Genomic DNA, 12,139 nt, shown 5'->3' with positions numbered 1-12,139 from the left:
ATCAAAACTTTACTGCAGAGGTCTCTAAACTTAAAAAAAATATTGGATTAGATAGATAGATAGATAGATAGATAGATAGATAGATAGATAGATAGATAGATAGATAGATAGATAGATAGATACTCAAGGAGAGGGGGGTGCAGCCGGTACATCACACCGGGCTCTATGAAGCTCAACGAGTCCCATCATTTTTATTATAATTTGAACATATATTTATTTAATCCATTTAAATTTTATTGTATTTTTTAAAATTTTGCAAATCTGTTTAGTTTGAAAATTAAAAAGGCACGTGGGTCACAGGGCACTTAGCAGCGGTCAACAGTTTACGATGTAAGAGACATTCATGAAGGGAAGTGACGAGGAGAAGGGGGTTCTGGGTGCAGTGAGAAAAAAGTCATCAGCTGGAAGACAAGTACGTCACATAGATAGATAGATCATTAGTCTCCTTTTAAATGACAACAAATAACTTGTGGTACCTGAGCAGTCAACTCACATCTGTTCACATCTATGCATTCAATAGCAGCTGGCTGCTTTAATTATTTTATATATAGATATGTTGACTCCCAAAGAAATGGATTAACTAAAAAATAAATAGAAGAGAGTAGTCTAAAATGGAAAATTCCTCAGAAAGAAAACAAAATGGTGAATTATAGACGGACAAATTAAATAAAGAAACGCCAAACTATAACTTTTATATATCAAGCTAGAAGCCCTGTTACTTATTACAACTGGCTGTTAATTACCAAATCAAGTTATTATCTAGCTTTGTTATATTATTATTATTATTATTATTATATGTATACATCTGGGTTGACACTTTGTGTAACAGTTTGCTCTTTTTTATGCTTTAATTTTTTTTTTATGATTTATGATGTTGCTGCAGCCAGTGTGCTTTCTATTAGGTATCAATAAAAAATATTCTTTTATTTAATATGAATTATAATTTAATTTTGAACATTAAAAATAACAATGCTAATTAATAACAATAGGCTGTGGAGAGATACATTTATATGTGGCTATTGGCTTTGGCTATTTCCTTACTGCTACAAATCTAACAGAGAAACTCCTAATTAGTTTAAAATGCGCTTAATTAGTTAAATGCGATTGAGACTGCTACGTCCAGTAAAAACAAGAACAATCCATGGAATTTGCCCCTGAACATTAAGTGTTCTTTTCAGGCGGATTAGTAAAATTCTTAGAATGAAACATAACAGGCTTTTTGATGCAGAATTTATGATTACAGCTAAATAATAAACAAAGAAACTTTCTTTATGAGTTTGGATCAAATGACTCAATAATCACAAGCATCTGTTCTATCTCTTGTAGCATCTATCTAGCTTCCCTTGCTTTATGGTACTCAACACTCTCAGGACAATTGAGAGTGATAAAATCCTTCAACTATGCCCAAAGTCTTCTCCAAGTTGGCTGTGCCTTGAACACCTCCTGTAGGAGGCACCCAAGAGATACCTTACTACATGTCCAGACCACCTCAACTCTGGCTACTCTCAATCCAGAAAATGGCAGTTCCACTCCAAGGTCCTCCCATATTGCTACACCCCTAACCCTGACATGGAATGTGGGCCCAGAAACCCTACAGAAGAACCTAATTTTGTCCAGATGCACTTGCATCAGCTCATTTTTTCCCACTGAAAACCCTGTGGCCGCACGCCTTCACAGCAGCACCAACATGCACTCAGTAGCTCAAGGCTCACTGTTTTTACTTTAAAATCTTGCACCACCACTTCCTTGCTATACTACACATCCTCTCTACTGTGCAAATATACTTTGTTTTCCTAAAATAGGCAAAAAATGTTGTGTGTAGTGAAAATTATTTATTGTATAAAACTAATACTTTTTGAAAGTGTGGAGTGGCTGATAATCATAACAAAACTGACTTGTCATAAGTAAAGTGAATATGTGCAGCTTGTGTGCAGAAAGTACAACTATACAACACTCCATAACATCATACAAATCAGCATGACTAGCACACAAATAGTCACTATACATTTTTGTGCAATTAAAAGAAATAATTATCAAAGGCCATACTTTATTTCCAAAAGAGAAATAAAAGAAAATATTTGTCCTTTCCAGTTTACAGCTATTTCACTAATCATTTTTAATATGAGTCACTGACCAATCCTAGTACTAGTAGTCACATACCAAACAACACACAAGTTCATTTTTAGATGGAAATAAATCACAAGTTAAAATGCATCTATCTGAAAGCAGTGGGATTTAAAATTTTCACAAATAATGCAGAATAACATGAATCTCCCTTAAAGGAATAAAACTGCAAATGCTGTTTTGAACACAGAAACACCTCAGCACGGTTGATTCAAATTCAAAATTCAAATGCAAAGGATACGATTTAAGCTTAATGCAAAGTTTAAAGGCATTGTTTTGTACCACTGGGTACTTCAATTCCCTGCCCAATAACGGTTTGTGCTGAGCTTGCACAATGTTCCTTACTATAGTATCTTTAAAGATTATAGAGACATGCACTTTCATTTATTCTTGTCATTTTCATAGAGTTAAGTGAATAAAGATTGATGAAGGATGTTGAGTGGCCTATTTTCATCAAAGCTTTTCTTATATTCTCAGATGACTTTTTATAGCTTTTTTCTTACAAATAACGTTTACAGTATAAATATGCAAAAGTAAGCTACTAAAATATAAAGTTTATACATACAGTGTAACCATGCAAGTTAAAACACACAATACAACAAAACTAAATGTCATTACATAAATTTCATATTCCAATTAAATAAATAAAATCGAAATGGAACAGATCCTGGATATGATGTCATTCTTTCAAATTGCACATTCACTGTGGGCTATTTTAGGGTTGCTACAGACATCTTTAGAATGGAGGTAAAAATCAATATACCTGGAGAAAAATTAACGTTGACACCTGGAGAACACGCAAACTTCACAAAGGAGGTAGGCTTGGATTCAATGGTGGTGCCTCTTGGATTGTCGAACCATACAGTAAATATACTTCAAACAACGGGGGAAGTGACAAGGGACCTTGGTGGTAAAATATATGCAATACTGCAGAGAAGTGGGGCATTCCCCTGGAGGTCTACTATACACCAGTTTGCAAACCAGAAACATGGAAGTGCCGTTAGAACGCTCTTTAAGCCCTGGGTTCAACACAAGCCAGGAGTGGTAGCATACCTTGATCAGTTTAAGTGCTTGAACAGCTTGGTAAAGGGGACACTATTTGGACAGAACATAGAAGATGTGGACAATTTATATAGTTCACATTATTATTTCTTGTCACTTGTCCATTTCTGTACAACTATCTTTGCTACCAGGCTAAGATAAGCTAAAATCCAAGTAATCAACACAGATGCTTGCAATGTACCATCTACTGGAATATATTTTGTAATGCATGTACAATAGTAATAAAATGCATTGTATTTGTCATTTCAACAGAAGGTGCACAACAAACAGTTGTGATAATAAAATAAACTATTACAAATGTTTCTGATGTTTCTGATATATTGTCACAAAGATGAGACATACTCAGATGAAGGTTTGGGGCAGTCACCCATATATTCTGGTATCATGACTGCAAAAGTCGTTATTTCTTACAGTAAACAGCACTAATGTGCATACCATTGAGTCCAAAACAAGACTGAGGGAAAAGGGAAAAAGGGCAGGCTTTTAAAGGGGAAGACAGGAAGTGAGGTCATAAGGACCGGGCACATGTTCATCAACCATTGAATCAATCCCGGACGTGACATCAGAGGGGCCGGAGCTGGTAAGGTCTATTTCCATTGGCTCGGTCCTGGAAGTGACGTAAAGAGAGCCAGGTGGAATCTCCCCTGAATGGTCTACAGGAAAGGGAGAAAAAGAGTCAGTGCACTCTGCCACATCCCAGCATGCCTCAGAACTGCCGTCACTCAAGCCCTTTAGCTGCCTCCCATGCGCACGTGTGTGACAATATACATGACAGATGTAATGTATATATCTCTGTTATATGCTATTTAGTTTGGGATTTGTAAAGGAAGTGTTAATGTTTATGATATGCCATCTGTTGGAATGACAAATGCACTGCATTTTATTACTACAAATGTTTGTGATGTTGGAATGAGAGAGACATAGCAACTCGACAGACACACAGATATAGAGACACTTATCCTTTTGTTAAAGTGGATGCTTATAACGTTCAGTTTACTGCATATGACATGTAAATGTGCAACCTGTATATGTCAATGTTGTATGTAGAAAGCTAAAGTCAACCATGATTCAGTGTAAACTGCTTTGATCTAAACCCTTCAAAACTTTGTAATGGTATAAGATTAAAGATCAAAGAGTTACATGCAAATCTGATCAAAGCTACCATTTTTACAAGATGTGTCACAGATGACTGCAGTGGGCTTGTGCCCTGCCCGGGGTTTGTTTCCTGCCTTGCGCCCTATGTTGGCTGGGATTGGCTTCAGCAGACTCTTGTGACCCTGTAGTTAGGATATAGCAGGATGGATAATGCATGGATGGATGGATGTCACAGATGAAATTATATCTGCACCCAAAATTTGCATTATTCCTAATAAAGTACCTGTTCTGATTCAAAAGAATGAAGTTTCATATAAAACTGTGTTTTGCAGTGGCCATCAACAAAATCCAGGGTCAATCAGTGGGAAAAGCAAAAATTGATTTTATTTTTGGCCAAATGTATGAAGCATATTCAAGAGTAATGTTTTCTAATGAACTAATAATATTAGGGATGTGATGGACAAGGGCCCTGGCCGGGACACCTATATAGTGGAAGAATTGGGGGAGAGAGCATATTCAGGACATTAACCTCCTTCAGATCACCAGATGGCAGCTCCCCTGGATTGCAGCAGTGCCTCAGACTCCCACAGGGCTCTGTGGGAGCTGGAGCTTGGAGCAGCCCTTTTGGGTTCTATGGGCACCTCCCACAAGGGGGTGCTGCAGGCACTGCTGAGTCCTGTGGGGCAGCACTTCCACCACACCCGGAAGTACTGCTAGAAGAATGTTATGGGTCAGGTACAAGGAAAGATCACTCACTGGACAAAGCGCCAGTACAGTGCAGGGTGAACACACACACACATACAAAAACTACGGCCAAGTTAGCAATGCCAATTCACTTGTATGTATTTGTATTGTCTCCTATGAGAAATTCATAAGCATTAAGTTCATTAAACTTTAATATCAAGAGTACATGTCATGTCATTTTCTAACCTGCTTAAAAACAGACCAGAGTCGAGGGGCGTGCTGGAGCCCAGTTAGCATTTTGTACAAGGCAGGAACAAACCCTGGACAGGGTGCCAGTCTATCATTGGGCAAACACACATAAACCAATGGGCCAATCTGACGTCGCCAATTAACATAACCTGTATGTCTCTGGACAGCATCCTAAAGGAAATTTCTAAACAGTAAGTTCATTAAACTTCAAAATCATTAAGAGTATGCCACATCATTTTCTAACCTGCTTAATATAGACCAGAGTCACTTTGCTGGAGCCTATCCCAGCTAGCATGAGGCGCAAAGCAGGAACAAACCCTGGACAGGGCACCAGTCCATTGCAGGGCAAACACACACACACACACATTAGGGCCAATTTAGCTTCCCCAGTTCTCCTAACCTGCATGTCAATGAGAGACTTATAAACAGTAAGTTAATTAAACTTTAATAACATTAAGAGTACATTCCCTGATTTTTTTTCATTAGCATGATCGTTCATGACGTAACATGTTTTAACCTGTTAAAGGTGCCCATCATTTGTGAATATCCTTCATGTAGTTACAAAAACATTCGCTTTGTTTGCAGATGGCACACAATAAGGCACATGAAATCCGGAAATGATTATTCATGCGAGTAATTCAAAATACTTTAGTACAACTATAGCCTGTGCTAGTAGTCACATGGCTCGGCAACATAATTCACTTGTACAAGTGACACAAACGTTTTTTTTTACAATACATCAGAGTTCTGCTTTTTGTGTATTTAAGTTAATGGATGAGGTGAGAGAGGACATGTAGGTGGTAGGTGTGACAGAGAAAAATGCAGAGCGAACCTTAGTCTATGTTGCTACCACTGTGCCACATTGCCACCACTGATTTCCATTCTGTCGTAATAAATTTAGAGACTAGGAAATAACTTGATTGATTAATACAAGATTCCAGTAATTAAGACATTCATGACCTGCAGCCACTGTGCTTCTCCAGACTGACCTTACACACCACAGCACCCTTCGGATGTCAGGTTTTCTAGTTCCATTTTCTCATATCCTGAACATTTCATGCAAGAGCGGCATTTGGGGGAGGCAAGTGGGGTGACCACCCCAGGCCCCACGCCTAAGGGTGGCTCTGAGGTTAGGGATCTGCACTGGCAATCGGAAGGTTGCCGGTTTGAATCTCGTAAATGCCAAAAAGGACTCTGCTCTGTTGGACCCTTAAGCAAGGCCCTTAACTTGCAATTGCTGAGCGCTTTGAGTTGTGAGAAAATCGCTATATAAATGCAAAGAATTATTATTATTATTATTAAGGGGCACCGCTTTTGAGGTCTGCATGTCCCGTTTGGGCGGATTTGTCAAGTTATATTCTCCAGTTATATTTTGATAAAGTCTGTGTGTTATCGAGCAAAAATTTAGCTAAATACTGTAATGAGAAACTCCAGTGTATGTTAAAATTATTTTTATTAAATTTGCTTGCAAGTTTATACAGTCCACACATACCAGTAACAGTGTTTGACGTAACCAGCCCCACATGTGGTTGGTCAGCCCTAGGCCCCGCACACCCCTAAGGCTGCCTCTGCTTTCAGGTCTGCCATTGACACACTTTGCATGTATCTATGCCCTTTGGTTGGTTGTCTTGTGTCTCACTAAACACTTTTTTCATTTTTATTTTTTTTTATATATCTTTTTCTTCCTTGGGGAAAAGCCATGACCTTGTTCTAGCTGATGAAAAGAATTCTTTTCCCATTGTATTTTCTAATCTGCCCTGCATCAGTGAAGTGTAGTAGTTAATTGGAGTGGAGTGGTTTGGGACTGATGACCATCAGACAGTAGCATTCTCATCTCGCCCCCTCTGTACTCATCCTGTTAATTTTTCTAATTTTATTAACAACATTCAGATTTCCAGCTAAGCATGGAAACAAATCTAGGACTGGCATTCACTTGGAGAGTTCTCTGAAGTTGTCATCTTAACTTATCAAGATTAGAATCTAATTGTTTTTTCTATATTTCAGTAGTATTTGGAGGTCGTACTGTGTGAGCCATTATGGATGCAATGTGAAGTCAGGCAAAATTACATCTTTTATTGGCTAAGCGAACAGATTACATAATGAAAGCTTGCATACGTGATTATATTTTGACTGAAGAAGAGGCCTTTGCTACATCAAAAGCTTCCATATTGTAATCTGTTCAGTTAGGCAATAAAAGGTGACGGAGAAAGATGCAGAAGACAGGAAAAAATGGAAAAGATGATCTGCTGGGGCGACCTCTAACGGGAGCTGCCGAACAAACAAGAAGTATGTAAATACAGTCAGGACAGTTTTAGGCCTTGGACAGATTGTGTCAGTCGTATCTCTTTTGTCTCCACCCACTTTCCACGCCCCCACCCCCGTGTCTGCGGTACACTTTTGTGTTAAATGTACTATTATAGTAATGGTTGCAAACTGAACGTGTGTGCAAATATATATACAGTACAGGCCAAAAGTTTGGACACACCTCCTCATTCAATGTGTTTTCTTTATTTCCATGACCATTTACAGCACTCCATCACTCTCCTTCTTGGTCAAATAGCCCTTACATAGCCTGGAGGTGTGTTTGGGGTCATTGTCCTGTTGAAAAATAAATGATCGTCCAACTAACCTGACTTCTGCACAACACAACTGCTGGTCCCAACCCCATTGATACAGCAAGAAATTCCACTAAATAACCCTGATAAGGCACACCTGTGAAGTGAAAACCATTTCAGGTGACTACCTGTTGAAGCTCATCGAGACAATGCCAAGAGTGTGCAAAGCAGTAATCAGAGCAAAGGGTGGCTATTTTGAAGAAACTAGAATATAAAACACGTTTTCAGTTATTTCACCTTTTTTGTTAAGTGCATAACTCCACATGTGCTCATTCATAGTTGTGATGCCATAGTTGTGAGGCTAACTGAGAAGGTGTTAGCTGGGTGACTCAAACGACTACTTTACACATCTTCGTACTTCTGAGCGAGTGCGTCAATTCTCTGGAGCATAAACTACGCCACACTTAATGCATCGTTAATATAAAGAGCTGATGACACCCAGCTCTATCTCACTAGCAAAACTACTGTTTCCTTTCCACCCTCCTCGCTTATTGATGGCAAAGAAAAAAATCAAATCCTGGTTTTCTTCAAATTTTCTTAAATGAAATAGTGACAAAACTGAGGTTCTCCTCATTGGTACAAAATCAAAGTTATTCAAAACTGACAATTTTTCCTTTGCTATTGATAATTCCTCTGTCTCCCCTTCCCCACGGGTTAAGAGTCTGGGTGTCATCCTTGACAGCGCGTTATCCTTTCAGTCCCACATCAATAACATCTCCCGGTCTGCATATTTCCACTTCGTATTCGCCCATCTCTCACTCCCCACACCACTGCTATCCTTGTTCATAGCCTTGTCACTTCTTGTCTGGATTATTGCAATTCCATTTTCTTTGATCTTTCACGCAAATCTCTTTATAAGCTTCAGCTGGTCCAGAATTCGGCTGCCCGCATCATTACTAGAACCCCCTCTATTCACCATATCACTCCCGTCTTGCAGCAGCTAGCAGCTTCACTGGCTTCCAGTTAAGTTCCGCATTCAATTCAAAATTCCTCTGCTATCTTTTAAGGCTATCCACAACCCCCCTTGGGGGGGATTCAGTTGCTCTGTTCCCCAGCTCTGGAACTACCCACCATCTGAGCTTTGAAATATTGAATCATTTTCACTTTTCAAATCTATACTTAAAACTCATTTGTTTAATATTGCTTATTCTCTTTGATTTTACAAACCGCGGGCAGGGGGGCGCGCGCGCGCACACACACACACACACACACACACACACACTTCCACACCTAGCCTACTTAGGACTATTTTCTATCAAAAATGCACCTAACCTGCATGTCTTTGGACTGTGGGAGGAAACCCACGCAGACACGGGGAGGGCCCGGGAAGCGAACCCAGGTCCCCTAACTAAGCGGCAGCAGCGATACCCACTGCGCCACCCTATTATTATAAATATTACAATTTTGTACACCAGTAATAATACAATACTAATTATATAACACAGAGAGAACCACAAAGAGAGTACTCTACAGAGCTTCTAAACATCCGGCACATATTTTGACTGTTTACACAAATTATATGATGTATTCGATTCAGAGTCTATACGAATATGTAGTGTTAATCGTAGCTGAGTGCAGCATATAATTTATTTTTCTTCCTTAGTATTTCCCTGTTTATATGGAGTCAACTTTCTGATTACCAGCGTAGATCCTCAGCCATAGAGCCACTACTCCGTTGAGCGCAGCATATAACTAACATATTAAAAAGTGCAGTCTCGTGAATGAGACATTGCAAACGCAAACATAAAACGTATACTATAAAATACAAAATGTTAAGATTTTTTGTTCAATTTTCTTCTAATATCTGACACCAAAACAACTGATTCGGATGCAGAACTGAGAGACCTCGATAGTTTAGAAATTTAATAAATGCTGAATACACATGTGAGGGGCGTGTAATATAGGCGTCAGTTCACAGTGAAACAAGGGAATGGCTCCACAAGGGGACGTCAATTTATGGACCTCAGACGATGATTATTAATTACTATTAACGGTCAGACAAATAATACGTTTTCCTTTAGTTCCTATGGTTACGCTACTTACTCATTCACCCACCAAAAACGTTCCTGAGACCTTTTAGGTCCAGTGTCAGTCTGGTAACAGTCGTTGCAGACTACACTAAGTTGATGTTAAACTTAGAGCCTGTCCCGTCACAAAACTTTTGGCACCGAACTGTTGAAACCTTTAAACGGTCGCCCGCCAAAAGCACGTTTCCAAGGTAACTAAACAACTTGCCTGAAACGATGGCGTCTCCGTTGAGGTACAGGCTCATCCCGACAAGCATCATTATCCCCAAGGTGATTATGTATGGCCTCCGCCGACCCCAGGGCGACGTGCAGTGATCGCTGGCCGAGCCGATGATGGGTTGCAGCAGGAAGCCCAACACCGGGCTAATGAGCCACACCAGGCTGTAGAGGCTGCGCGGAAGGCCGACGCTGAGCAGCACTGGGGTGACAAACGCAGCCTCCACGGCGTAGCAAAACTCCCGGCCAAACATGACCATGCTGTGCATGACCAGCCTGCCGGTGGAGCGCCTGGCCGGCTCCTTGGTTAGGGAAGGAGGGGAGTCGTCGTCTACGTCCTGACCTTCTTCGTGATCCGGCTGCTCAGCCGGCCACAGATCCATGGCAGAAGCGTGGAAGTCCACCTGCGTGAATTCGTCCAGCTCGTCTTTTTGGAGTAGAGTCATGCTGCTTTCTGGGTAAGTTGAGAGGATTGCCGAAAGAACTGTGGTTGCATGATTTCATTGAAATCGTCTTCAAAGGTTAGTCGTTGCGATAGGAGGAGTTTTAACTTTTAATAATAATAACAATAAACTTAAAGAGGAGTGAGCACATGTGAGCCCTCGCCCCCCCCCCATCACATCCCTCCATTCATGTGATAGAGATTTACTGCTACACTTCACTGATGCAGGGCAGATTAGAAAAATGCAATGGGGAAAGAATTCTTTTCATCAGCTAGAACAAGGTCATGGCTTTGCCCCAAGGAAGAAAAAGGAATATAAAAATAAAGAAAGTCTTTAGTGAAACACAAAACAACCAACCAAAGGGCATAGATGCGTGCAAAATGTGTCAGTGGCAGACATGAAATATTCAGGATATGAGAAAATAGAACTAGAAAATATGACATCCGAAGGGTGCTGCGGTGTGTAAGGTCAGTCTGGAGAAGCACAGTGGCTGCAGGTCATGAATGTCTTAATTACTGGAATCCTGTCATAATCAAGTTATTTCCTAATTTCTAAATTTATTACAACAGAACTGAAATTAGTGGTGGTGCAATGGTAGAACCAGAGACTAAGGTTCGTGTCCTGGTCCTTCCTGCATGGAGTTTGCATGTTCTACGTGTGTCTGTGTGGATTTCCACTGGGTGCTCCAGTTTCCTCCTACAGTCCAAAGACATGTAGGTTAGGTGGATTGGTAATACTAAATTGGCCCTAGTGTGTGTGTGTGTGTGTGTGTGTGTGTTCACCCTGTGATGGACTGGCGCCCTGTTCAGGGTTTGTTCCTGCCTTGCACTCTGTGTTTCCTGGGATAGACTCTAGGCCCCATATCTCATCTTGCTTTTTAAGATTTTGAAGGGGTAGCACAGTGACACAGGGATTAGCATTGCTGCCTCACAAATCTATGAGGCTGGGTTCAGATCCTACACTATAAGTGTTTTGAGTAGTTTGCAAGGTATCCTCACATTTTATTATTATGGTTATTTATTAGTTACTGAAGCTTGTAACTCCTTAAGAGTTATCATGTGTCTTTGAGATTATGAGTGCAGTTTTCTGTGCTGTGGTGGGCTGGTAACATCACTACAAGAAAGTCCCACTGAATTAACAAGCAAATTAAAATAGCAGGCCCAGTTATTTGAAACTCTGGACCCCCTGGAGGTTAGCAGAGGAAAGGATTAATACAAAACTGAGTACCATTTTGAACATTGCTGTACATCCGCTCTCAGACACACTAACACTGAGGTTTTCCAGTCAAAGAATTATTCAGGTGAAATGTGTCAAGAAACCTTACTGGGGCTCTTTTATACCAATAGCAACACTAAGGGGCTTATTGCCACCTCAACACAGACAGGTGCAGGAGACAAGTTCAAAGCACACGTGATTTTATTTTTCTTCTTCGCTTTTGGGCAACGTCCTCCACACGCCACAACGCAATATAATCCAGTCCTTCTCTTCTCCTCCACACCTCCCATCAAGCTTTGTCTCCCGACTCTGGCTTACCGAGTAGTGTCTGATAGCCCCTTTTTATAAGGCACCCCAGAAGTGCTCCAGGTGCTTGGTGATGTACTTCAGGCAGCACTTGCGGAAGTGC

The 12,139-nt window shown here is 40.4% G+C and overlaps 1 protein-coding gene across 1 annotated transcript in view; it reads right to left on the bottom strand.

Moving 5' to 3' along the window:
* The window catches only part of slc45a2 (solute carrier family 45 member 2), a 52,580-nt gene extending 41,845 nt beyond the window's left edge, over nt 1-10,735 (bottom strand). Inside the window, exon 1 of the mRNA XM_039752701.1 lies at nt 10,065-10,735. Within this exon, the coding sequence (XP_039608635.1) occupies nt 10,065-10,518 (454 nt within the window). The 5' untranslated portion in view covers nt 10,519-10,735. The remainder of the gene's footprint in view (nt 1-10,064) is intronic.
* Between the last annotated feature and the right edge of the window lie 1,404 nt (nt 10,736-12,139).

The sequence above is a fragment of the Polypterus senegalus genome, chromosome 4, assembly GCF_016835505.1.
Source record: "Polypterus senegalus isolate Bchr_013 chromosome 4, ASM1683550v1, whole genome shotgun sequence".
Taxonomy (NCBI): domain Eukaryota; kingdom Metazoa; phylum Chordata; class Cladistia; order Polypteriformes; family Polypteridae; genus Polypterus; species Polypterus senegalus.
This window is presented reverse-complemented; position numbering and strand designations above follow the sequence as displayed.